The 22,179-nt window shown below is 42.9% G+C and overlaps 5 protein-coding genes across 5 annotated transcripts in view; 3 read left to right on the plus strand and 2 right to left on the minus strand.

The window, feature by feature from the left end:
- Nucleotides 1–1,438: 1,438 nt before the first annotated feature.
- On the minus strand, nucleotides 1,439–2,145 carry LOC6548921. The gene is made up of 2 exons (XM_001975313.2): nucleotides 1,609–2,145; nucleotides 1,439–1,552 (listed from the first exon to the last, which is right to left on the minus strand). Exons 1-2 carry the CDS (start codon nucleotides 2,137–2,139, stop codon nucleotides 1,439–1,441), a joined length of 645 nt encoding a protein of 214 aa, XP_001975349.1. The 5' UTR covers nucleotides 2,140–2,145.
- Nucleotides 2,146–3,230: 1,085 nt separating this feature from the next.
- LOC6548920 (serine protease grass) lies at nucleotides 3,231–4,300 on the plus strand. Its single transcript, XM_001975312.1, has 4 exons — nucleotides 3,231–3,447; nucleotides 3,531–3,573; nucleotides 3,655–3,830; nucleotides 3,891–4,300. The coding sequence occupies exons 1-4, from the start codon at nucleotides 3,231–3,233 to the stop codon at nucleotides 4,298–4,300; spliced, it is 846 nt and encodes a 281-aa protein (XP_001975348.1).
- Nucleotides 4,301–6,523: 2,223 nt separating this feature from the next.
- On the plus strand, nucleotides 6,524–8,653 carry LOC6548919 (cytosol aminopeptidase). Its single transcript, XM_001975311.3, has 2 exons — nucleotides 6,524–6,859; nucleotides 6,925–8,653. The coding sequence occupies exons 1-2, from the start codon at nucleotides 6,758–6,760 to the stop codon at nucleotides 8,425–8,427; spliced, it is 1,605 nt and encodes a 534-aa protein (XP_001975347.1). The 5' UTR covers nucleotides 6,524–6,757; the 3' UTR covers nucleotides 8,428–8,653.
- Nucleotides 8,654–14,584: 5,931 nt separating this feature from the next.
- Nucleotides 14,585–17,366, minus strand: LOC6548918 (lens epithelium-derived growth factor). The gene is made up of 2 exons (XM_001975310.3): nucleotides 16,918–17,366; nucleotides 14,585–16,725 (listed from the first exon to the last, which is right to left on the minus strand). Exons 1-2 carry the CDS (start codon nucleotides 17,079–17,081, stop codon nucleotides 14,676–14,678), a joined length of 2,214 nt encoding a protein of 737 aa, XP_001975346.1. The 5' UTR covers nucleotides 17,082–17,366; the 3' UTR covers nucleotides 14,585–14,675.
- Nucleotides 17,367–17,792: 426 nt separating this feature from the next.
- The window catches only part of LOC6548916 (semaphorin-2A), a 32,528-nt gene continuing 28,141 nt past the window's right edge, over nucleotides 17,793–22,179 (plus strand). The window contains exons 1-2 of the mRNA XM_001975308.3: nucleotides 17,793–18,265; nucleotides 21,119–21,245. Of these exons, the coding sequence (XP_001975344.1) occupies nucleotides 21,161–21,245 (85 nt within the window). The 5' untranslated portion in view covers nucleotides 17,793–18,265; nucleotides 21,119–21,160. The remainder of the gene's footprint in view (nucleotides 18,266–21,118; nucleotides 21,246–22,179) is intronic.

A 22,179-nucleotide genomic window follows, 5' to 3' on the forward strand; every position in this document is an offset into this window, starting at 1 on the left:
TTTTTAAAATTTATTTTCTAAATTTAAATGCAGATTATTAAAGAATTGCTCCAGAAACATTTAGAGGTATCCCACTTCAAAATCCGATTAAGATAAGTTGAGTTATGGAGTTTAGAACTTCAGCCTTGGGACATTGTTCAACTTTTTGAACTTCTACAACATCATAGCAACAAAAAAATTCAAAAAATTTTTTTAAAAATTTATTTTCTAAATTTAAATGCAGATTATTAGAGAATCGCGCCAGAAACATTTAGAGGTATGCCACTTCAAAATCCGATTAAGATAAGTTGAGTTATGGAGTTTAGAACTTCGGCCTTGGGACATTGTTCAACTTTTTGAACTTCTACAACATCATAGCAACAAAAAAATTTCAAAAATTTTTTTTTTAATTTATTTTCTAAATTTAAATGCAGATTTTTAGAGAATTGCTCCAGAAACATTTAGAGGTATGCCACTTCAAAATCCGATTAAGATAAGTTGAGTTATGGAGTTTAGAACTTCAGCCTTGGGACATTGTTCAACTTTTTGAACTTCTACAACATCATAGCAACAAAAAAATTCAAAAAATTTTTTTAAAAATTTATTTTCTAAATTTAAATGCAGATTATTAGAGAATCGCGCCAGAAACATTTAGAGGTATGCCACTTCAAAATCCAATTAAGATAAGTTGAGTTATGGAGTTTAGAACTTCAGCCTTTGGACATTTCTTAATTTTTTTGGATTTCTACAACATCATAACAAAAAAATTCCAAAAAATTTGTTAAAAATTTATTTTCTAAATTTAAATGCAGATTTTTAGAGAATTGCTCCAGAAACATTTAGAGGTATGCCACTTCAAAATCCGATTAAGATAAGTTGAGTTATGGAGTTTAGAACTTCAGCCTTGGGACATTGTTCAACTTTTTGAACTTCTACAACATCATAGCAACAAAAAATTCAACAAATTTTTTTAAAAATTTATTTTCTAAATTTAAATGCAGATTATTAGAGAATCGCGCCAGAAACATTTAGAGGTATGCCACATCAAAATCCGATTAAGATAAGTTGAGTTATGGAGTTTAGAACTTCAGCCTTGGGACATTGTTAAACTTTTTGAACTTCTACAACATCATAGCAACAAAAAAATGCCAAAAAATTTTTTAAAAATTTATTTTCTAAATTTAAATGCAGATTTTTAGAGAATTCCGCTAGAAACATTTAGAGGTATGTCACTTCAAAATCCGATTAGGATAAGTTGAGTTATGGAGTTTAGAACTTCAGCCTTGGGACATATCTTAATTTTCTTGATTTTCTACAACATCATCACATCAAAAAAATTTTAATTTTGTCCGCAGGTTCTGTGAGATAAGTGAGAACTAATATATAAAATAAATAATGATATTTTTATTAACATTGAACAATGTGTTGTTCAAACTGATATGACATGAATTTATAGAGTCTAGGATGTCTGGGGACCCCAACTGATTACCTCAAACACGATTTTAAGTATTTCATCCACGTTGATGCTCTTCTGACTCAATTTCTTAATGGGGGCCTGCAGTTGTCTGGAATGCTAAGATAAAGAGGAGCGTTATTCAAAATTCGACTGGGAACCATTTGAAACCTTACTCTGGCCCGCTGCACCAGCTCCTTAAACTCCTTAGCCCTCAAAGCTGTGTAGAGCTTGGCGAATTCAGCGCTCTGCCGCGATTTCTGTGCCATCAAGGAATAGATTCTGGTCCTGGGCAAAGTTTGTAGAACGTCCCAGAGGAAGGTGGTCAAATCGCGTCGCAGCATCAGTTCCACGGGTACAGTGCGCGCCAGCTGATAGGCCCGCAATCGAGTTGGCAAACTGTCCACCAGTGTGGTTATATCGTAGCCCGAGCCGTAATCAGTCACATAGTTAATAATATTCACAAAATCTGGAGCGGCACGCACTTGCTGCCAGGTGGTTATGAACTCATCGCTGCGCACAAACTCCACCGCCTGGCGAAACTTGGGATCGAAGATGTAGTATCTGGCGGCAATAAAACCAATTCTGCGACGGGGAACCAAGGCTACGAAATCCTTGAGATCTTCTCGCAGGCCGCCAACGGCTGTGCTCCAGCAGCTAATTGCTGAGATCAAAAGCATTACCGATACGGAGGTGGAGAAAGCCATTATGAGACTCTTAGAGTTTTGGTAGCGCCAAGCCTTTTATACTTTTGAGGGTACAATATTTACCACTGTCTTTGGCGGCGGGGGTGTGCCAGGTGCTAATTGTCAACCAGTCTCATCAACTATTTGGACCGCAAAAAACTTTTACACAGCCGAAAAATCTCTCCGAACATTTCATATTTTTTTGTATTTTGTAATATCACATCTCATAAAACTAGATGGCTTTCTTTTCTACATCGTTTCTTCATCTTGAATGAAATATATTGCGCGAATATAAATTAATGAATCATTATTATCATTATTTTCCTCACTGCACACTTTTGCTTTCACTCTTACTGGGAATAACAGAAACAAACACAAACCACCATCTGTAGCCAGTATTCAAAGCAGCGACTTCGCACATGATAAACAAGATGCATGGCCAACAAACATTGGCCAAACCTCGATAAATCAAGTGAGACATTCTTTTGTCTGGCCCAAACTGACTGTAATTGCTCCCATTTGTGCATTAAAAATAATGATTGATTCAGGCTCGGAATGCATTTCCTATCCCAGTCCCAGTCCCAGACAACACAAGCCGAATACTCGTACATTGTTCTGTTGACTGCAGAAGTCGAAAAATTAGAATTCAATTGCGTGATTTATGCATTCGGCAAATTTACGAGCCCTCTGAGAATGCTATGCCTATCCACCCACCACCTCGAACCGAAGAAAACCAGACTTCATTCAAGCAAGCCACAAAACATTTGCGTGGCCACACAATTTATTAAAGCGAAGGCTAATGTAGATAATAATTAATTGCTTAAATTTATGTTTGCACTGCTTTGTATAAGAACCATTCCTACATATTAAACAATAAGTTATTGCATAAACATATCTGAGCACTCTATTTATAGATATAAAAGATAATTCCAGCTATAAGTGCGTAAGTGAATGTCACTACGACAGCAAATGAACTTTCAGTTAAACCTTTGACTCACAACAAAGAGCTTACTCATAGGTACTCGTATATTCCTGATAAGTAAATCGTTATTACTGCAGAATATTATTTACTGCACTTTAATCATTGGTCAGTTTCATTCGGTAGCTTCAAGATGAAGCAAACACTTATTTGTGTTCTGCTTGCTTGTCTGATCCTGGTACACAGAATATCTATAGGATATTCGTATCTTCTGGAACGCGACTGCGGCGCTCCGAAATATTCCTACCGCATAAGTGGCGGCAGAAATACTGCCCCGCTGCTCGCCCCATGGATGGCCTATTTTCATTTAAACTCCAAATTCATTTGTGGTGGCACGCTTCTTAACCGTTGTAAGTACCAAATATATGAATTATTTAACTGGAGGTAGGTTTTCGACTCCATCGATTTTATGAGCTATTCACGCTTTTTTTAGTGTTTGTGCTGACAGCTGCCCATTGCTTTTATAATGCGGAAGAGTATGTGAGTATGATGTAAGTAATAATTTAGTACGGTAAATTAAATGCACAATACCTATATGCTTATTAATATTATTACAGATTGGTTCGATTGGGAGAGAGCGATGCGAGCCAGTTTATAGATTGCAATAAGCTCGAGTGTGCAAGCCCATACTCTGAATATTTGATTCAGCAACAGTTTATCTACCCTTTATACAGAACTGCCCACCACCACGATATTGCTCTGGTGAAACTTAGCCGATATGTTGAATACAGTGGTAAATTAATTGACAAAGCTTTAGCGGTATGAATAATACCTAACAATATGATTATGTCAGATAGCATACGGCCGATTTGCTTGATGCTGGATCCGCACTGGCAGGGATATGTGGACACCATTAAATATTTCACTATATTTGGCTGGGGTGCCACCAATACAGTCAATGTAAGCGAAAAGCTGCAGCATACATTTATACCACAAGTCGATCGGATCTCCTGTCACGTCTTGTATGGATATAATGTTGATCTAACCCACATTTGTGCTGGAGAAAGTAAACATTATGTGGGCGTAGGCGATTCTGGAGGTCCGCTGGGAAGCATGTTGGAACGCGATCATCTCAAGCGATTCTATCAATTTGGAATTGTTAGCCATCTACGTCACCCCTTCCAAGGTGTTTCCGTATTTACGAATATCTTGAGCTACTCAAATTGGATCCATCGAACCGTAAAAACGAATAGATTTTTATAAACACGCAAGCAACCGAAATAAACTTCTACTTAACTCGACAACAAAATATAATTAACACTAGAAGAAGATCGGAACAAATGTATGAACGCTCTGATCTCGGGAACTAAAACTGTGCGAATCGGACGTTTCCGACTTATACACTACCTTCAGTAGGAGAAAGGCTTTTATTAAGTTTCATGCTGATAACCTTAAGCCCTTTGCAAGGGTATACAATTCCTAGAACCTGTATTCCTTATAATCTGGCTGGCGCTGAGAACGGATCATTAAAAAAACCCAATGATCTTCCGAAAGAACTGATAAGGACGTGTTGTTTCTTAGAAACTAAGACTTCTCACAGTTGCAATTTCGATCCTCATGATGAAGTACATTCCGTGTTTGCTGAATTCTTCAACTTTCCTATGTACTTTCTACTGGAACCTAGTTCTTAAGAATTTATGTTAAAATCCCAAATCAGTTTTCGAATCTCTTTTAATCTGAAAAGCCGCACAAAAGGCAGAAGGCAGGCAATAAATTTGCATCAGTATCAGTGCTGCAACAATTGGCAATATTCTGTGGCAAAAGCAAACAAATAACCGAGCCGAAGGTGTGTGTTAGATTGTAAAAGGATCTTCCGCCCAGGACGAGGCCGGCCAAGTTACGTGTGTTTTGCGGGGCATTTGCTGCTATTGAGGACAAAAAAACGGAAATGGCAATGGCAATGGCAACGAACACGTTACGTATGTTTTTTGGGGAGAGCCCAAAAGTCGACTAGAGGCCTCCATTCGTAACGAATCGCACCACCCATGGGGCCATCAGGTCCTGCAGAGTTGAATTGCTGCGGTTGCCGGGTTGCCGGGTTGCCAGTTTAACCAGTTAACTGGCTACCGTGCGTAATAAGCTGCAAAACGCTTTTGGGCCCCGTCTTTTTGGCCATTGTCCTCTTTTGAAGTTTGTTTATGATTTTCGGATGCCGCACGCACACGGCAAAAAGCGTTAACCGCATTAGATTTGGATTTGGATTTGGCGTTTGTTGTGCGTATTAGTGAGATTTATGCATTTAGGAAATTAAACATCCTGTGCGGGTGGACATTTTAAATTTCGCTACCCTCGCATCTGGCTTAAAGGTGTACAGTGCGCGCTCGGCTGTCATTAATTTGAAATCATGCGTGAAATCGCGTAATGTCGCCAACACGCCCATACCCTTGGCCACATCCACAATCCGTATCCAGATTCACCGCCATGGCCATGGCTACATAAAGTCGCACATATGTACGTATAACCATGGCAATGGCCACGTCCCTCGCCTCAACATCCTTCTTGCGCGCTCATTTGTATACAAAAAATGAATGTTTTTGCTTGTTTTTATGCGCCGCCTACTTGGCAGTGTACTCATGTGTGTGACTGTGCCAGCACTGAGCGAAATTAATTATTGTCCTATAACTAAGTAACATAATATTGATGGGATCATTTTCTATGTGTATGCTATATGGAGAAGCTCGCACAGTGATATACTTTCAAGGCTTCCAAATAGATATTTAAAAACTGAATTGGTTCGTTCTTTTAAATCACGAGAGTTGGGGTCGGAAATAAGATTTCACTACTAAATGGGAGTTCTTGAAATCAAAAGCGATATGCCATCTCCATTTTTGATTCAGTGTATTTCTGCGTCTGTGACTGTGTGTTGACTGTTTTTTATTTGGCCCCATCAGCACGTTGGTTGGCCCGCTCGACTCGGCGGAAATGCGTCGACCACATCAATCACGCGACATTGACAAATGTGAATATTTTTGTTGAAAATTATATGCGGTGGGTGGTGGGCGGTGGGCGGTGGTCATTGGGCGGTGGGCGGTGGACGGGTGCTGGCGGAAGGGGTCCTGCACCAGAAAAGCGGCCAAGTGGCTGTGCAAATTATTGGCTACAATAGTGCTTCAAATTGGGCAATTTATTGCTTTATTGCTTTTACGTGTTTCGTCTGCGGCTTGGTTGCAATTTTTATATATTTACCCCTGCTGCAATTCGCTTTTTCATTATGTCGCCTGCAGAAATGCACTTGTTGTTGCCGATAATTGCAAATTTAATCATCACATAAAGTTTCAAGTGCGCCAGGTTATTCGTGGGTTAATAAATAAATAACCCACCGCTGACAGTTGAAAAGTATTTTACCATTCGGTTAAGAGTTCTCGTTTTTCTATCAAGCAAATAATTGTGATCCCAGTAAACTTCTACTAAAATTGACAATATGTCAGTGGTTTAGCATATCGGATCAGTTCAGTTTCTCGATTCCAGCTCAACGAAGCTAACACTGTTTTTTTTTTTAAATAATAAACACAATTTTTGTATTTTTCATTTCAGTGTTTAGCTGTCATTTTGGTTAGTGTTTCCCACTCGGTCGCTTTTCTAAATTGTTGTATAGTATTCGGAAACTAGTCTGTAATCAGTGAAAATCTTTAGCAAAGTTTACCCAAATTGCTACGCAAAATGACTCGATCGCAGATGATCTCCAGCCTGCGTCGTTCTACACTGGGCTTATTCAGGTGCCACAAGGCGCTCATTTTTGCCAGAGTTCCAGCTATTCAGCAGGTGAGAAACATGCAACATACATTTATGTATTATATTATATTTATATGCTCTGGAAATGCCCACAGGTGAGATGCAAGAGTGAGGATGGCAGCTGCAACACCTGCAACTTGCAGGGTGTGGTGGTTGGCCTGTATGCCAAGGATGGTGATAAAGGCCTCAAGTTGTCCCCGGGAGGCGAGAAGTTCGACGACCGTGTCGGCGGCAAGATCACGGAACTAATCAAGGAATCTGGACTCAATGGGGAGCTTGGAGTGGGTCGACTGTACCAGAACATCGATAAGGAGTACTGGGCCGTGGCGGTTGTGGGCCTGGGCAAGGAAGGGGCTGGCTTCAATGCGGAGGAAGTCATCGATGAAGGCATGGAGAATGTGAGGGTGTGCGCTGCCGTGGGTGCCCGAGCTCTTCAGCTGCAGGGCTGCACCACCTGCCATGTGGATGGCATGGAGTATCCGGAACAGGCTGCCGAAGGCGCCGCCATGGCCGTGTGGCGTTACAATGTGAACAAGCGCAAGAAGAACCGCATTGCCATACCGAAACTTGAGCTGTACGGATCCACAGACCAGGATGCCTGGACAAGGGGGCTGTTCAAGGCCGAATCCCAGAATTTGGCCCGCCGTTTGGCGGACACACCAGCCAACCAGATGACGCCCTCTATATTCGCCCAGGCCACCGTGGATGCATTGTGTCCCTGTGGCGTTTCAGTCGAGGTGCGATCGATGGATTGGATCGAGATGCAGAACCTCAACTCCTTTCTCATGGTGGCGAAGGGCTCGTGCGAGCCACCCATTATCCTGGAGGTCAGCTATTGCGGCACCTCGCCGGAGGAGCGACCCATTCTCATGCTCGGCAAGGGCCTGACCTTCAACAGCGGCGGCCTGTGTCTGCATCCCAAGAGGGGAATGGATGAGTACCGCGGAGCAGTTTCCGGAGCCGCAGTATGCGTGGCGGCCATTCGAGCCGCAGCTGCTCTGTCGCTGCCTATCAACGTATCCGCCGTGTTGCCGCTGTGTGAGAATATGCCATCGGGAATGGCCACCAAGCCGGGCGATGTGGTCACACTACTGAACGGCAAGACTATGCGCATCAAGGATATCTCACTGGCCGGCACAGTGCTGCTGGCTGATCCCCTGCTCTATGCCCAGTCGACTTTCAAGCCCAAGCTGGTGGTGGAGGTGGGCTCGATGGCCAGTGGCATACGCAAAGGACTGGGAGCCTCGGCCACCGGCTTGTGGACCAATAACTCCTTCCTCTGGAAGAATTTCCAAAAGGCCGGTGCTCTCACCGGCGATCGACTGTGGCGCATGCCCCTGTGGAGGTACTTCAGCAAACTGGTGGCGCCCCGTGCGTCCTACGATATATGCAACACGGGAGAGGGACACGCATCTTCCTGTTTGGCGGCTGCTATCCTTTACGAACTGGTTCCCTGCTCCGACTGGGTGCACCTGGATACCCACGGCACCGGAATGCTGGCCAAGCACGGAGTTCCTCCGTATTTGCTCAAGGATTGCATGACTGGCCGTCCGACCCGTTCGATCATCCAGTTCCTCTATCAGATGGCCTGCAAATGATGCATCTTTAATTTGTACTTGACGAGGGATCCGTGGCATCCCGATACACGTATCTGCAAATTCAGTGTCCTTTATGTGCTCGGCCACTTGTTCTATATTATCCATTTGACGTCCCCATGTTTGGGTTAGTTTCTAGTCGGTATGGTGATAAGCCTGTACCTTAAAGATGTATTCCGTGGTATCAATGTGGTTGTAAACTTAAATAGAATGAAATTCAGGTAGCAAACCGAATGTTTCTTTTAAAGGTCCCCATTTGGCTCCTGGCCACCTTTATGGACCTCCATTAGCCCGGACTAAGTGCTGACCGTCAGAACGCGCTTACATATGCCTAATTAGTGCCGTAGAAGAAAGCATATTCGGGTATTTCGGCACGGGCCTAATTGCTCCAAGAAAACACTGGAGACGTACGTGACGAAAAGAGATGTGAGGCCTAGCGCACATTCCTTATTAATGCGCACATGTTTTGCATGGGCAATGGAAAGCGTGACGAAGGTTCTACCTCAATATTCCGCACATCATGGCAGGCTAATACTCGTATATGCCCCACCAACTTGAAACCTCATCTATTTATACATTCTTAGTCTAGGGGGAATTTTAATTTTAGTAAGAGTATTTACGTATTTAGCCGCCTGTGCTAACAATATTCCAATACCTAAAGTCCAGTGATACAGTTCCATCACTCTCCGGTTTATCTGATAAAATGGCCCTGCCAAATTACACAAAGTAGAAAAGAACCACCTCAAATAGAACGGTCTTGCTTCAGCATTTTTAATGAATTTTCCAGCATGGTCCTTGCGAATTGATTTAATTTTATCTCGGGTGGCTTCCTCCCTTTTTCTTTTGCTGATTCGTGCGCGTTTTTATCGCAACAACTGTGGACTGAGTTCGAGTCTCAGTTTCGTTTTTGGTATCTTGTTTGTTGCTTAATTGGAAGGAAATTAAAAAATAAACAAGCAGCGCCAAAAGCAAATACTACACGCTGGCGATTACCTGGACAGCACCACCACCCACCCACCTGAACAAGAACCACCGCTTTTGGGTGGCAAATTACACCCCCACCCACCTACAGAGGCCCACCGGCTGTTTGGAATTTAATTTTCATTTCCCCACCCTCCTGACTACGCAAGAAGAGCGTTAATTTTATCTTGGAAATAGATTTTCAGGTTGTTTGTTATTTTAGGACCAGCTTGCGTAAGAATTTCCCGCGCTGTAAACTTTACAACCGCCTGGCTGGGCTCAGTATTTGCCTTGAATTAATTAAAACCCATCGACAATGCCCACGAATTGGCAGCAGCCGCAGAAGAAGGACCATCAGCAATTGGCTAATTGAAGCGAATTGCAAGGATGAGGAATATTCCTGCAGCAAACCGAACACACATATTAGTGCACACACGCGGGGGCAAAATACAAATTGAAATTCAGGGCAACAGTTGAGCCAAGCAAACAGAATTTGGCCATTGATGAGACGCCCGTCGGGAGACCAAGTTTCGGCTTGCCCCTGGCCATGGAAAGTGTCCCCCAATCTAGGGGTGCGTGTCCTTTGGCTAGGATGCCCAGGATGCCCTGCCTCCACTGGAAAAAATTAAAACAATTTTGATTCTACGAAGTCTGCGGGAAAGACGAATTTTTAAGACTTTATGAGTGACAATATCTTCGGATCATAATATAGGCTTTTAGCAGATTTTCTTAAAATAATTTAAAATATACTACCACAAATATCTACCACTTTTCTAGGATTGAAATTTAAAATGTTATCCGTTATATTCCCTATTGCAGAATATTTTGATTGATCATGCATTTGTAAGGTTTTAAAATATTTGTCACTTACCAAATTTGCCAAACTGTAGAACGGTATAACTAATAAGACACTTATTATGCGATGGCGGTCTGGTAACGTTAGACCAAGTTTAACGATATCACGTACATACGTTAACTAACGCTAACTACGTCGTTAAGTGGGGGTACGAGTGAGCTGGTGTGTTTGCCAGTGTTTGTGGAGGGACACGCGCCGAGACCAGGACTCGGATACGGATACGGATCCGGACACGGGATGCCGCAGTGCTGGAGAGTCGGAGAACCGGAGCCGGAGTCGGTGGCATATACTAATCAAGCTTGCCAGCTATATTGCCTTCCCGCTGCGAGCGAGCTGAAAATTTACATTTTCGAAGTCCCGGGTTGCGGGCACTCAGGTGAAGTCGGGTCCTTCATGTTGGTGTAATAATCAGGATCACGTCGCCAAAACATGAGGCTTAGTTAAATGCCGCTAATTAGGCCCTTTTGTGCGCATTCCTGGCCGGGCTATTAAAAACTGTGCTAGCCATAAAAGCCAACCGTTAATCAGCTGCACATACCGAATAGGATGGTGGGGGGGCAATAAAAACACTCGTAATGCCCGTAAGGAAAAGTTATTGGCCGTCTGCCGGAAAATCGCGGACGGGCGCTAGGATTTCTAATTATGTTTGGGTCAGTGCCAGTTGAACTCGCATGCGAACGCGCTTGCCAAAAGAATCTATTTCGATTGAAAATTGCCAGAGACAGAAAACAATAAACATAATCGCAATATTTTATATTTCCGTAACAAGAAACAGCGTGAAATTGTCAACGAGCACATGAAACTAGTCAGCAAAAGTTTAGCTGGCGGTACAATGTGTAGGGGGGAGGAGGGACGAAATGTCCAGATCCTGCCAAATGGCCAATTCCATCGAAGTTGGCTCGGCTCTGACTTTAAGCCGTGCCCCCACCGGCACTTTGTAGCTCATGAATAATCCCTTTCAGCTTTATTGACTAACCTTTGCAGGGTTAAAATCAGTTTGAAAATACAAAAAAATATGCCAATTCTGCATAACTCAACTTATCTTAATCGGATTTTTAAATGGAATTCCTCTAAATATTTCTGACGCAATTTTTTAAAATCTGCATTCAAATCTATACAATTTTTGCAATTTAATTTTTTTTTGTAATTTTTCGGTTGTATAATGTACAAATTATAAAAAATTAAAAAAATTTCCCAAGGCAGAAGTTCTTACATCCATAATTCAACTTAATCAACTTAATTCAACCTAATTAGATTTTGAAGTACTTTACCTCTAGCATCAGCCGGATCTTCCACGCATCACCTTCAATCCGGGGGATCTTTATTACCATATATCACTTTGGTGTTCAGGAATCGTGGAAATGCGGTGCCGATCCGGACGAATTGGAAGCCCTGGGCGACGAAACACTGCGGAAACGGAAGGTTTGATGGCAGCTTAGGTAGCCCGTTTGAGAAGCGCAGAGGAGGGCTCTTCCAAGACTCGAAGTTCTGCAGCTGATTAAGTCCCTCATTTGAGAAGCGCAGAGAAGGGCTCTTCGAAAACTAGGTGCGTTCAATGGCAGCTTAGGTAGCCCATTTGAGAAGCGCAGAGGAGGGCTCTTCCAAAACTCGAAGTTCTGCAGCTGATTATGTCGCCCATTTGAGAAGCGCTCTTCGAAAACTAGGTGCGTTCAATGGCAGCTTAGGTAGCACATTTGAGAAGCGCATAGAAGGGCTCTTCGAAATATAGGTGCGTTCAATGGCAGCTTAGGTAGCACATTTGAGAAGCGCATAGAAGGGCTCTTCGAAAAATAGGTGCGTTCAATGGCAGCTTAGGTAGCCCGTTTGAGAAGCGCAGAGGAGAGCCAAAAAACTTTTTGCACGCCCACAAACCGAGAAAACTGTTTTGAAAAATGTGATATTTTTCACTTTTTTATATACCTTGTATATTTCAATAGATTTGCCAAAAATCCTTTTGCCACGCCCACTTAAACGCGATATGTCCAGATCCTGCCAAATGGCCAATTCCATCGAAGTTGTCTCGGCTCTGACTTTAAACGGTGCCCCACCGGCACTTTGTAGCTCATGAATAATCCCTTTCAGCTTAATTGACTAACCTTTGCAGGGTTAAAATCAGTTTGAAAATACAAAAAAATATGCCAATTCTGCATAACTCAACTTATCTTAATCGGATTTTTAAATGGAATTCCTCTAAATATTTCTGACGCATTTTTTTAAAATCTGCATTCAAATCTATACAATTTTTGTAATTTAATTTTTTTTTGTAATTTTTCGGTTGTATAATGTACAAATTATAAAAAATTAAAAAAATTTCCCAAGGCAGAAGTTCTTACATCCATAATTCAACTTATCCTAATTAGATTTTGAAGTACTTTACCTCTAGCATCAGCCGGATCTTCCACGCATCACCTTCAATCCGGGGGATCTTTATTACCATATATCACTTTGGTGTTCAGGAATCGTGGAAATGCGGTGCCGATCCGGACGAATTGGAAGCCCTGGGCGACGAAACACTGCGGAAACGGAAGGTTTGATGGCAGCTTAGGTAGCCCGTTTGAGAAGCGCAGAGGAGGGCTCTTCCAAAACTCGAAGTTCTGCAGCTGATTAGGTCCCCCATTTGAGAAGCGCAGAGAAGGGCTCTTCGAAAACTAGGTGCGTTCAATGGCAGCTTAGGTAGCTCATTTGAGAAGCGCAGAGGAGGGCTCTTCCAAAACTCGAAGTTCTGCAGCAGCTTAGGTAGCCCATTTGAGAAGCGCAGAGAAGGGCTCTTCGAAAAATAGGTGCGTTCAATGGCAGCTTAGGTAGCCCATTTGAGAAGCGCAGAGGAGGGCTCTTCCAAAACTCGAAGTTCTGCAGCTGATTAGGTCGCTGATTAGAAGCGCTCTTCGAAAACTAGGTGCGTTCAATGGCAGCTTAGGTAGCACATTTGAGAAGCGCATAGAAGGGCTCTTCGAAAAATAGGTGCGTTCAATGGCAGCTTAGGTAGCCCGTTTGAGAAGCGCAGAGGAGAGCCAAAAAACTTTTTGCACGCCCACAAACCGAGAAAACTGTTTTGAAAAATGTTGTGATATTTTTTCACTTTTTTATATACCTTGTATATTTCAATAGATTTGCCAAAAATCCTTTTGCCACGCCCACTTAAACGCGATATGTCCAGATCCTGCCAAATGGCCAATTCCATCGAAGTTGGCTCGGCTCTGACTTTAAGCCGTGCCCCACCGGCACTTTGTAGCTCATGAATAATCCCTTTCAGCTTAATCGACTAACCTTTGCAGGGGTTAAAATCAGTTTGAAAATCCAAATAAATATGCAAATTCCGCAAGGGGCCAGAAAAGGTGTCCCAAAAGGTACATTAGACCCTGAAAACCCCGCTTACCCCGAACTTCCCGTCGCACTTGGCAAAATGGGTTTTGTCACCTACGTAATCGATTAAGCGATAAGGTGGATACAATGAAAGCTCACAAAAAGCGGCAGACAAAGCGCTTTCAAATTGAATTTATATGGCTTGTTTAACGCCGCTTAAGTTAACAAATATATAGGTATGCATTTATATACCTAGCTATATTGGCCGATGAATACACATAAATAAAAGCAGGGCTTAAGCGAAATGTTTACATTGCCCGCCAAAAAGCAGACCAAACCATTGTTATGTGCGAACAAAAGGAATGTTTCAGCTTAAAGGTTATAACAAACTATCAAACTGGAATTAAACACGCACCAACACTAGCAGTACACGCACTCACACAAGCAGGACAAGCTAATTATGCAAATGTGTTTGATTGCGAAAACCCTGCGCCAAAATGTAGGCAACACTTTTCGAACGGCTGCTTTGAATGCCAAACAAGAAGGAGAAACTAAAAAGCGGACTGGTTTGACTGGGTTATACCCTACTTTCTCAGAGGTAAGATCGGAATGAGGTAGGAACACAACCTCTATACTCTTGAAGTTGCATTGAACCTTTTTATACCCTCTAAAACTAACCTTCAGTCGCTGTATAACAATTAATCCAAATGCACTGTTCAGTAAACAGATACTTGTTAAAAATGTAAAAACATGTTCAATAATTCTGTAAACTCGCCTTTTCATATCCACACAGTATACCCTTTTACACTTGGTGGGTGGATAAACAACAAAATTAGCATAATTATGCAATCTACGAACGCCTCACACACAGTTCGCTGGCGAATTCCAAATAGAAAACTTTTTAGCCGTAGCAGCAAACCGAAGCTGGTGGAAAAGAATAAATTTATTGCCCACCGGCAGCTTTTGGTCAGCAAAGCTGGGTGGGAAAAATTAGCATAAAAACAAAAGTAACGATTCGAAATCAAATGAAAGCGAAACTTTGAACGGGAAACAAATATAACATTAAATTTAATAGAAAAAAAAAAACTAACAAAAAGTGGTAGAAAATCATTAGGAAATGTGTTTGTACTGATTACTCTTTCTTTTTGAGATCGTTGAGAACTCGAGCGATTTCGTCCTTCAAGGCCACCGCACGGCCGGCCAGCATTTTAGCCAAAATGGCATGCTTTTCGGCCATGTCCAAGGCCTCGCGGTCGCGACTGCTCATTTCGCCGGTTTGCTGGGCAGATCTCTGGGCCAAATTGTTGGCGGCTTCCACGGCTTTCGACGCCTCGGCTAGAGCTCCTTCGGCCTGTCTTTGGGCCGAAGTGTAGGCCTGTTCCAGAGCCTCCAGACGTGCCTCCTTCTTCTTCTTCATGTCCTCCAGTGTGTTGGTGGCTTCTGTCAGCAGAGTAGCAGCTCCTGAGGCCATTGTGAACACCTGTTTGGCCATAACCTTGGGCGACTTCTTGGTCTCATCGTCCGGATCGACTTGATCGCCTTTCGGTTTGGCTGATATCTCAAGCTTGGGATATATGGTTACTGGTTTATCATCAACGGGTTTCTGGGCTTCTTCGATTATAACTTTTGGTTCCTTCTCCTTGGTAAGCAATTCAGCAAGTTGATTGGGATCGGTGTACACCGGACCAACTTCGTTTGCACCTTCAATACTAGCTTTGTTATCCCGTTTGGAATCCTTGGATTCTGAAATCTGCATGCCAAGCACGGGCTTTTGATGTGACCCCTGTGGTATTTCTGTCAGTGATGCCTTTTCCTTGGGCTTTCCAGGGTCCCCGGATTTCTTTTCTTCCTGCTTGGCGAGGTTTTTGCTGCACTCGGATATGTTGATGAAGACCTGGTCCTGCTGCTTGGATTTTGTCGAATCGCCATCATTGTCTCCACCGAATTGGAAATTATCATCGCATTTCGGCTTCTTCTTGCAAGGATCTTCCTCGTCTTCACAGGTGCCTTCTTCGTCCTTCGGCTTACAAGGATCGACCTTGCAAGTGTCAGCTTCTTTCTCTTTCTGCTGGCAAGGATCAGGCTCACAGACAGCTTCTTCATCTTTCGCTTGGCAAGGATCGGGCTTGCAAATGGCTTCCTCCTCCTTGGGCTTGCAGGGATCCGGCTCCTCTTCGGAATCACAAGGATGTTTCTTGGTCTTGTATTTCTCCCATTCCTCAGCCTCTTTTAATTGCCTCTTGCGCTCCAATGTCCTAGCTATCTCCCTGGCTCGCTCCTCCTGCGCTTCGCAGGGATCCGCCTCGATGGAGAGGTTGGCATGCCTGGCCTTAACCTCCGGATTGGCCTCCGCCTCCTCGCTGCGTATAATAGTTTGGTTGCATATGTTTGGTCCACTCTCCCGTTCCGAAATGCTGTCCAGTGACTTTGTTGGTGCGGCTGTAGGCGTTACGGATTTGCCAGCGGATTCGGAACGGGCTGCTTTGGCGGCCTCTGCCTTTTTCTGAACATTCTTGGCCAGGCCAGACATTTTCTCCTTAAGACTGTTGAAAAGAACAATAGCTTTGGCCACCAAATCTTTGGCGAGTTGAGTGGCCTTTTCGGCCACCTGAGTGGTATCCACAAGAGGCTCTGTTGGCTCTGTTGGCTTCTTGGGAGCCGCAGCTGCCTCAGCTTTTGCATCCCCAGTTGGTTTCTCTGGAGGCTTTTCGGGAGCTGATTTCTTTGGCGGTTCGGGTTCTTCGTCGTGATGTAAAGCAGCTGCTGCCTCTGGATCCGAAGGACCTGGCTTTTGCTCTTCGGGAGTGTGTGGCCAGAAAGTGGGTTTGTTGATGAAATCGGGTGCCAAATGCGGACGGGCAAAACAAAATTCCTCCATGGTCATTTCGTCGTAGGGCCGCATGGACTTCATACACTCCAACTTTTCGGTAAGCTCTTTGATTCTTTTGTCGGACTCAGCCTTGTAATCGCTAATAGATTTTATTACCTCCTCCTTTTCCTTATCTACGAGATCAAAGTACCGCTTGTGATCTACTATGGCATGTCGATTCTCAAACACGGAATGTAGTTTATCATACTTGGTCTCGTACCCCTTCACCCAATCCACGAACTCTTCTCGCACATTCTGACGGTAGTACTCCCAGTCAATTGTCGGCATCGATTCTGGATACTTACGAACGCGACTGGGAAATATATGATTTAAAAATAAAAAAAAAATTTGTTATATTTAAAGAAAAATAAGCTGTTGCCTTAAATAATAATATATCATATGCCTTTTTTTGACGGTCCTGGCCTTCTAAGGCAGGTTTAATTCACTCTCCCTAATTTCTCTAGCTGATCACCCCAATACACTGTATTTGGTAACCCCATCTTACTCCTTGTACTCCTCGTGCTTCTTGGCAAACATCTGGAACTTCGGCAACTGGTTGGGCGGCACCTGCTTCATCAGATCCGCCAGTTGGACAACTTGGCAGCTTGTCTTTTTGGCCCCACCATTGCCACCATTACTCTTGATGCAGTTCACCAGCCTCTCCCACATCCTTTGATTTCTTCAGCAGCCTCGGTTGAATATTTTTATATTTTTTTGTATATGTATGTTCAGGTGTGTTCACATTGGCCTCCAGTCTGTTCTATAGGTTGTACAAATATTTGAGTGCGTGTGTGTGATGAAAACTCCTAAGGGGCCAACTGAGAGCCATTAAAAGTGAAAATTCCAAAAAGGCTATAAAAAGTGGGGTCGGGTCGTTCGGAGAAATCGAGATTTCAATTTATAGCCCGAAATTGCATATTCATGCAGTTTCAATTAAATCAGAGTCAGGCGCAGCGACAGCCAAGCAAGTGGGTTTGACTAACTGACAATAAAATCGAAAATTAATTCCAACCTAGCAGACTGCTCAAGGAAAGTTAAATGTAATTGCATGGAGATGGGGTGTTTTGGGTGGCGTTGTCAGGTGGGTGGAGGGGGTGGAAATGTAAAATCACACCCAGGATATGCGTGTGTGTTTGGGACCTCCAGTCTGCGAATGCTCCAAAGTGACAAACGCAATTTATAACGCAACGAAAATGGGCTAATGCCAATTCTCCAGGTAATTGTAGCCTGCTCTCTCTCTCTCTCTCGCTCTCTCTCTACTCTCTTTCTCTAGAGAATCATTGTGCGGGAGAGGGTGTGCGAATCGCAACCCCTGCTGGAATCGCAGGATATGCTCCTTTGGGCGATTTGGAACGAAACGAAACAAGCGCCTGCGCTCTGCGAATGTTTCGCTGTCATTTTGACAGTTGCGAATGTCCTCTCACCACCAAAAAGGACCTTTCCCTATACGACTCGAACAGCTGCCTCGCTCTCGCAGGACGAAACGCAATGGAAGAGGAACGGCGAGCGAGAGAGCGAGAGATTGTGTGCTCCGTTTGACAGCAAAATTCGAGCGTCTGTAAATTTGTATGCCTATTTTTCTGTGTTTTCGCATTTAAAACATTTAAAACTCGAGTGAAACTTAAGATTTAAGAATCTAAATAGTGAAAAATGGTTGTGATTACGTTGGCGCCCCGTTATAAACACAAATAAGCCCATAGTCAAGTCTTCTGTGTTCATGTTCCTTTTCGCGTGTTTGTGTGTACCATACAAAAGTGTGTTTACATTTTTTCAATTCATCCCAACCAACAACTAAACAATAGAATACATGGTTTAAAAACATATTTCCAGGACTGGCACAATATAAATACCAAGTAAGTTGGCTACTTAGATATAACTCCCGTGTTTTATGAAATCCTATGTTCCCATGAAATATAAATAGAATTCATCGTGTATGTGATTGTTTGCGCGTGTACATGTACACAATCGCATCTATGTAAGTATGTGTAGAAAAGGACATACCTGTGCAAGCTGGGCCAAGGATTCTATGTGGGCAGGCCTCAACTGGATAAAGATAAGAAAATAAATACAAGCCCGAAAATAGACATTGTAATTCTTAATCAGAATAAATAAATATGTTTAAGCGGCTGAGATAGTTAAAAAAAAATACGTTTATAGACTTTAAATTTAAGTTATTTAAATATAAAGAATTTTTCTGCACAGGAAATAATATATAAAATACTGTATTCAATAACTTCAATATGTTTTTATGTTATCAAATAACAACTTAGGGAAAAAAGTAATCACATAAAAAGTAAGAGCAAAATAATGGCCATAAGCCCAGTGGTCATAGTAACACTCACCCACTTTTCGGCTCAAATTTATTTCAAAACTTAATGAAACTCATCAAAATTCCCTCTGACCGAAATGAAATTCTGCAAATGAACTAATTGACTCGAATGATACTTTACAACTTTGCCGGGACTAAGCCCAGATCCCAACTCTTAACCCCACGAAGAAAATAGAGTTTTGCGGCAAGCGGCGAATAATGTGGAAAAATAAATTTCCAAAGCTCGCCGGCTGATGGCTTAGAATTTTAATGTAATTTATTTTTGGTAGCAAAGGGGCAGGGCCAACTGGCAGAAAACCAAACGGAGGCCAAAAACAAATAAAGTATGGACCAACATAAAAATTTATATGCAGCGTAATGGCAAAATATATATGTATACACAGCCTGCCATAGGCCATGTCGGTGCTTTGTTAAGCCCTTCTTCTCGCATTTCCCCTTGCTCTTTGGGCTGGGGAAAACTTTTAAAGTGTGCAATTTAAATGAAAATTTCCCGAGCTGAGGCCGCATTTTCCGTAGAGCGCAGAGCGTAGAGCGTGTCAAGCCACGCAGGCTGACTAGCAAGTAGTTACACACACCCCAAAACACACCCAGAACTACTTATTTATGAAGGGGCTAGGGGTTACGAGCGGTGCAGGTTGCCAGGATCCTACCCCCTTTTCCACTGGGCCAAGTGATTTTATGCTAATATTATGGGTCATTGGGATTTGCGCAGAGCAAAGTGCTTGTTAAACATTTCATTAGACTTAGTGTAAATACCCGCGGTTAACAGGACCTCGTAAAACCTTGCCAATCCGCCAGTCCCCCAAAAGCGCCACCCACTCGACCCCCTTTCCTCCACCGCCCATGTGTATGTGTGTGTGTGTGTGTGGTGTAGGTGGCCCAAAAGTTTCCTTTTGAAATTGAAAGTGTTGATGGGAGCCACTGAGCCGCGTCTTGGGTCATATGCTAGCATATGGTGCTTATGTACAGTCCGTTCCGCAACTGAATGTTCACAGGGCTTAATCAATCATAGGGACAAGGCTGTAAACTAATGTAAAAATCATTTAAGCACTTTGTTAATCCCCTTCGTTCAGAAATAATGGCAAACACAGGCGTTCTTAAAATCCCCTGATTCGTATCTCCAGTTTTATAGTTATCGTAGACTAGAAAATATGTTTTCCAATAATAAAATGTAGGGATTTTTATGACACCGCCTGAAGTTGTTATCGGTATACTGATAAAAGCTCAAGTATAGAAAAGAAACATTTGCAATATGTGTGGCTCAATGGCATATAACGAGAATATTCAATCACACGGTTGATAAACTTATGTACCGCACAGTTCTCCAAACCCTAGCCTGTCCGCTACCTTTTGTGTATACGTAATTATTCAGCAGCTGCTGTCAGTCTAAAATAAAAGTGAATTTTGCCAACCAAAGATGTACAGACCTTAAATAAGCCAAAAACTGAAAGGGCTCTTACACAGAGGACCGCCCGAAAAATGACTTTCGGTTTAATGCCAAAATCATGTCAGTTGCAGATGTGACCACATTACATATTGCACTACTTAGAATTTATATATATTTTCCGTAGCGTTGGCGTTCTTTATTGGATTCGTGTCCACATGCGGCTGACAGAATGAGTTTTTGATCAACTGACGACGACGTCACTCAAAATTTTGCAATTAGTTATTGATGATTCGGGGAATCTCGGTGCCTGAACGGCACCATGAATGAAATATGAGCATTGTCGCACTTTAAAGCGTTAAATGTTCTTTTTCTGTTGACGCCAATGCTGCTGTTGCCTGCGGCAATAATTGGAAAAATTTCCATTTGTCCTTTTTTGCCCTTGCCCGGGCACGGAGCCGTCCGTTGTCATGGCCAAGCTGGACCAAGGATCATGGATTCCTCTCCAGAAGCGGGGACAAACGAGACCGTAGGCGCATTTGCCATCTGTCACTCTGGCACTCGTGATGAATGTGTTTGACGTGTGGCTCAGGGCACGCCCCCCAATCGGTGGCCTTCGCCCTTGGCGTCGCCTTTCCGTAGTTTTCCACCCATTTTCCGACCTCCAGAGCTCCATCGTCAGCGCCATCTCACTGCCACACCGCATGACGTTGCATACTTTGCGGCGCGAACGCCCAGTGAATAATGTGCGTCGCCACTGCCGCCTGTCGATGGTGGAAATCTTAATGGCAAATTGCTGAGCTGTAGCTATATACCTGTACATACGTAAATACACCGCGCACAATTGCCACAATTACGCATGCTATATATATTTCAATAAACTTTCAATGAACTTTTAGAGTAAGCGGTACAACTGGATTTCTTACCTAAACCGTAGCCTATACTCAACCTACCAACGTATTAAAAAATGCATTTTCTTGTTTATCCTTCCAGATTTAATAAAGAAAGAGCTCGAACCCCGAAAGTGTTGCCACAATGAACCGGGTGCAATGGCTTCTGTTTGGCAGTTGCCTCGTGATGATTTCGCAAATAGAGGCAGTCACCGAAGAACTTTCTCCAGGTGAGTTTCCCGACCGGGCAGAAATAGAGTATTCCAATGTTTTCGTTTAACTGATGGGCTGATTAAACCAGCTTTGCCGTCTGAGCACAAGTTGAACAGTCTCCTGCATTATGCAAAAAGAAATTGCAGCACGAATGTAGCATGCAGATGAACAGTAGGTCAAAACAACGGACCACCTTCTATGTATTTACACAGTGAAGAAATATTTAGGGATTTCCACTTCATTTCATTTGTATTAAAAGAACGATTCAATTGATTTTTATTGTTTCGAGGTAATTCTTTTCGAAAACTAAACCATTGCGAAAGTGATTTTCCTATGAAAATCCAGAGGGCTACCTCCTTAGTTCTTGCTCAGTTGTTTCTACCAGTGTAAGTCCTCACTCACTCGGTCCTTCGATGCCTGTGTGTCGATCTATAATGCAAATTTATGCGCTCCTCAACTTGGGCAACTCAATCAGCGCACTAGTTGCTGGGATTATAAATAAACAATGGACAAGTCGGACAGCCCTTTCGATGGAACTGCAAGTACACAAGTACGGTCTTCACTGGCAGCATGAACATCAATTTTAATTATGCAAATGTCCGAAGCGTCTTCTGACTTTGAGTTCGACTTTGGGGGCCCAAGCCCAACCCAAATCAGGGACATCCAATCCAATCCAATTGGCTTAGAGCTCATTATAACTGCATTAGCATTAGGCAAAAGTGTCAGTTGTTGTTGCCCAGCAGCTCCATTATGAGTGGAGTAGTCCCTGGGAATCCAAAAAAAAAAAAAAATAACAGTCCACAGCTAAACCAAAATGAAAACGAAAATGAAAACAAAATAATAAACGAACGACAGAGAGAAATTTTCAATTTCCCCGTGGCCCGATGGAAATCCTCCTGCAAATGATGATGAATGCGCCCTGGCTGTGACCCAAATAAATTTGTCAATTTA

The sequence above is a fragment of the Drosophila erecta genome, unplaced genomic scaffold, assembly GCF_003286155.1.
Source record: "Drosophila erecta strain 14021-0224.00,06,07 unplaced genomic scaffold, DereRS2 tig00000092-arrow-pilon, whole genome shotgun sequence".
NCBI classification, from domain to species: domain Eukaryota; kingdom Metazoa; phylum Arthropoda; class Insecta; order Diptera; family Drosophilidae; genus Drosophila; species Drosophila erecta.